This window comes from Danio rerio, chromosome 18 (assembly GCF_052040795.2).
Source record: "Danio rerio strain M-AB ecotype USA chromosome 18, GRCz13ab, whole genome shotgun sequence".
Taxonomy (NCBI): domain Eukaryota; kingdom Metazoa; phylum Chordata; class Actinopteri; order Cypriniformes; family Danionidae; genus Danio; species Danio rerio.
In genome coordinates this window covers 36,141,040-36,145,649 of record NC_141038.1, presented here as the reverse complement: position 1 = coordinate 36,145,649, position 4,610 = coordinate 36,141,040, and the positions used below count along the sequence as shown (strand labels likewise).

The following is a 4,610-nucleotide window of genomic DNA, read 5'->3' as shown; positions in this document are numbered from 1 at the left end:
TGACATCCAGGTCCTATCATCTTAACAACAACAATCGGGAAGCTGTCATTCTTTAATTGAAATGTGTCGCTATGATGAGAAGAAAGTAGTTTCCCGTAACCAAGACCCATTAATTTGGTGGAGAAATCATGAGCAAACTTTCCCTGCTCTTAGCAAACTAGCAAAAAATTTATTGGGATCACTGCATTATCTGTCCCTTCTGAGAGATTTTTTTTCCAAAGCAGGGGAGTTGATCAGTCAAAGAAGAAATCGGCTAAAGGGGAAAAATTTCAACATTCTGTTGTTCCTTCACAAAAAACCTGGAAACTGATTAAATTCAGAAAGCACAAATTAAAGCTGCTGCTTCTAGCCCCAAAGACATCCTTTGTTTTTTTTTGGTCAAGGATTTTTTTAATTTTTGTCAGGCAACTATTTGTTTTATTGTAATTTACTTTTCAAAAACAAAAACAAAAAATGTAATCAGTAAAATAAATAAATACAGGCTCAAAAGGAGTGTAATGTTTTTCATTATATATGGTGCTATTAAGCCGATTATAGTTCTGTAATTTTAATAAATGTAAAAAGGAACCTTAAATCTTGTGTTTTATTTAATAATATTCATAATAAAGTTGATAAACATTTTAAAAAATCACTATAAAATCTTTCATTCAAGTATTGATATCGATGATACTTGTCTTGAAATACTTGGTATCGGAAACAAAAAAAATATTGGTATCGCCCATCCCTACAAACAGAAGTTCGCTCCCCTCCTTCTGCCCTGCTTGCCACGGCCACTCCTGCCTCTGATCGCGGAGCTCCACGCCCATTATTATGTATTTTTTTTTTAAATTCTAAGGTAGACTTGAACTGAAAGTGGGGGGTGTCATGGCCCTTTAAGAGCAGTTGTTTGAAAGGTTTTTGTTAAGGTAAAAGTATGCATTTATGCATGTATGAGTTTATTTAATTTAGTTTTTTTATTATTATAATTTATTATTTTATGATTTACTCATCATGTGTTTCTTTGTGTTTTCTTCTGGTCTGAGTAAAATTATGTAACATTTTGGAGCAAATATGCAAAACAGCAAAGCAAAACTTGAAGCTAAAATAGCAAATATCTCCACAGCTACAGTGAATTTTCCAGGAGAACTGACATAAGCTGGTATAAACGTGATCCACACAGCACAGAATATGAGCATACTGAAAGTGATGAATTTAGCTTCATTGAATTTATCAGGCAACTTTCGAGCCAGAAAAGCCAGAATGAAACACAATATAGCCAGTAAGCCAATATAACCAAGAACAGCCCAAAAGCCAAATGCTGAACCTAAATTACATTCTAGAATTATTCTTTCTTGGTAATAATTCATGTTCATGTATGGGAAAGGAGGAGATAATGTTAACCAAAGCACACAAATTACAACCTGTAACAGAGTGAAAGTAATTACACTGAGTTTTTGCTGTAAGGGCCCAAACCACTTCATGACATTACTTCCTGGAAGTGTAGCTTTGAAGGCCATTAACACCACTATTGTTTTCCCCAGAACACATGAGATGCAGAGAACAAAAGTGATCCCAAACGCTGTGTGACGCAACATACAGGACCACTCAGTGGGTCGACCAATGAAAGTGAGTGAACAGAGGAAACACAGAGTCAGTGAGAAGAGCAGCAGGAAGCTTAGCTCCGAGTTGTTGGCTTTTACTATTGGTGTGTCCTTATGCACAAAGAAAATGATAGCAATACCCAAAGTAAAAGACACACCCAATAAAGAAAATATTATTAAAACAATTCCCATCACATCCTCAAATGATAAGAATTCAACGAGTTTTGGGACACATGTATCTCTCCATTTGTTGGACCAAAATTCTGGAGGACACTTGAGACACATCACTGAATCTGAGAATTAAAAACAAAACAAACAAAAAAAAAAAATATATATATATATATATAAATTAATAATTTTATTAATAATTTTATATTTTTTCAATTCACACTGTACCTGTCTTATTACTTATTTCCCCTTCTGCACATTGAATACAGTCATAACAGCAAAGAGGTTTTCCTTTTTTCACAGCCTTCCTAGTGCCCATGGGACAGCTTTCACTGCAAACAGACACAGGCACCTGTAGAACAATATTTTGTACCATTAAAATGCATGCTTTTCATTTATGATATGTATCAGATGCTCCCAAATCTTACCTGATGTTGATTCTTGGCCCACATGATGGTGATGTTATTAAAGGAAAGTTGAAATTCTGGTTGTAGGGAGGCATCATAGAAACCCACTTTAACAAACTTTGTTGCCCCTTCTTCCCCCTGCTGCCAGTTCAAGAGATCATACCTTGCTGCCGGATCTCCATTTTTATCAAAGAATACCTTTTCACCCGTTTCAGTGAAAAAACTCACTTCCCTTAGGGCTTGAAGTACCTGTAAATTTCAAATATGTACAATTTCAATACATACAAATAGAAAATTTGTAAACATCTGACAAGAAATTCCCCAATCTACAATATGTACACTACCTGCCATGTATTACATTCTCTTTGATTTGTGTCCCATTTTGAACAGCCAACTGAGCTGTTCAGTGCATGTGCAATGGCAAACACAGCCTTGTAAACATTATTGGCTATTTGTAATTCTGTAACATCTGTGTACTGGTTCTGCACATTGTTTAAACTTTCATTGCCTGTGCACATGCTCTTGCTTTCAGAACTTTGTTCTGTGGAAAGTCTACATTGAAACACTGATTCCCACAACTCTTTGTACAGATATATGTTGGAAGATGGGTGGATTTTAATTAGAAATTCCCTTAATCCTTGAATTTCAGCTTTTGGGATGGCAAAGCCCATAGACCCTCTAAGAATGTATTGCCATTTACCAGTAGCAATGTTCATATCAGAGATCCAGGATTCACTACCAATCCACTGTAGCCCAGTAATGTTCTGTTTAGCTAATTCCAATAAAAGAACTTCCATGTCTGAGTATGATACAAAGGCAACAATCACTTTTGAGCTTGATTTCTTTACAACATCCACGATTCTTAAAATTTCCTCCCTGGGATGAGTCCTGAAGAATGCTTCAGAAAATTCTACACAGACTCCAAATTCTGTAGCTGCTTTGATAAAAGTGTTCATGCCATTGTTTCCATAGTCATTATCACTGCAAAGAGCCCCTACCCAGGTCCAGCCAAAATACTTGACTAGTTTGGCCAGTGCTCTGCTCTGGTAATAATCACTTGGAACAGTCCTGAAAAATGAGGGATGTTTCTTTCTGTCGCTGAGGCAGGCACATGTTGCAAAATGACTAATCTTTGGGGTTAAAAAAAAGAAAAAAGGGAAAAGAAGAAAATAAAATGTTTTTATTTTCATTTATTTGTTTTTTTTATCTTCACCACTATTGCAAAAAAAAAAAAAAAAAAAAAAAGTCAGAAACGCCTAGTTTGTGATTTAAACAATCGGAAGAAAGCTACTTACCACCGGTAAATGCAGCGGTCCAACAGTGGCAGAGATGGCAATGGTAGGAGTAGAGGATGTTTCTGCTATGATTGCTTGGACTGTTTTTGGTCTTTGACAGGATAAATGTGAGGCATTTTCCCCATTAACTAATGACAGAGAGGCTCTGAGAGCCATTTCAATGGATCCACATGAATCAAAGATTCTGTAACCCAAACTTAGACCAGGAAGAATATCAGCTCTCTTGTTGATTTCCTCAATGGCATATATCATTGTCTGTGCATTTTGAAATTCTCTGAGACTCAAACTACAGAAAGAAAAAAATAAATAAATAGAATGAAGGCATGCAAATATTCGATAAAAAAAGTATGCAATGAAAAGGTTAAAAAGTACACACTGGTATTTTTAAATATGAATGTCATAGAAGCACAGGGTAAAACATGTATTCAAACATCATGTGTCTTTTTTTTTTTTTTTTTTTACCTTATTTTAACTTTTTTCAGTCAACATGTTTCTCCCTATACACTTACCTCTTGCATTTTGGCTGTTCTGGTTTTGATGTGAATGTGGGCATAATTTCCTCCCAGCTGTTGTGGAAAGAGAAAATGCCCCCGATTGTCACATCACCGTCTTTGCTAAACTGAGGTATGTTAGGAGGCCCCAATAACTTGCATGGAGGGTTGGCTGCTCTCACTAGTGTAAAAAAAAGCCAGGTGTGTAAGAAAACCATTCTAAGGTCCTAACTGGTAGTTTACTCTCTGCCACTGTCTTATATAACAGCGCTTGGGTCCCTGTACTCTGGTTTCCATGTTGTGGGTGTTGCTTACTGAATTTCACATTTTCTGCTCTTAAAGGGATAGTTCAGCCAAAAGTGAAAATCTACTCACTATTTGCTCACTATATGGGGGGTAGTTGTAGCAAGAGAACTGAAGACCGGTGGGGTGGGATAGGTGAGGTTCGCTGGGGCACTTCAGATCATTTTGGAAGGGCACTTTCTATCCAAGACTAAAAAGGGCATGTGCACTGCGCAGGTTGAGCCCTATGTGTGCACGTGCCTGGAGTTAATAGTTACAGGTTTCCAACTTTCTATAGGATTTTAAGTAAAACATATCTAGGGCAGGCCTATTTATTCATTCATTCATTTTATTTTTACGGTTTAGCCACTTTATTAATCTGGAGTC

General features: G+C 36.5%; 1 protein-coding gene across 1 annotated transcript; it reads right to left on the bottom strand.

Moving 5' to 3' along the window:
* Positions 1-382: 382 nt before the first annotated feature.
* olfce1p (olfactory receptor C family, e1, pseudogene) lies at positions 383-4,202 on the bottom strand. The gene is made up of 6 exons (XM_087293300.1): positions 3,960-4,202; positions 3,451-3,736; positions 2,500-3,285; positions 2,177-2,404; positions 1,977-2,100; positions 383-1,873 (listed from the first exon to the last, which is right to left on the bottom strand). Exons 1-6 carry the CDS (start codon positions 4,157-4,159, stop codon positions 975-977), a joined length of 2,523 nt encoding a protein of 840 aa, XP_087149426.1. The 5' UTR covers positions 4,160-4,202; the 3' UTR covers positions 383-974.
* Between the last annotated feature and the right edge of the window lie 408 nt (positions 4,203-4,610).

What these genes read in the sequence shown, in the direction of transcription:
- olfce1p (XM_087293300.1), bottom strand. Translation starts at nt 4,159, where the DNA reads ATGGTTTTCTTACACACCTGGCTTTTTTTTACACTAGTGAGAGCAGCC. An exon ending in GAGAATGTAATACATGGCAG is followed by an intron (nt 2,405 to 2,499) that starts GTAGTGTACATA and finishes TGAAATTTACAG; the next exon opens with GTACTTCAAGCCCTAAGGGA. An exon ending in GGAAATAAGTAATAAGACAG is followed by an intron (nt 1,874 to 1,976) that starts GTACAGTGTGAA and finishes TTTAATTCTCAG; the next exon opens with ATTCAGTGATGTGTCTCAAG.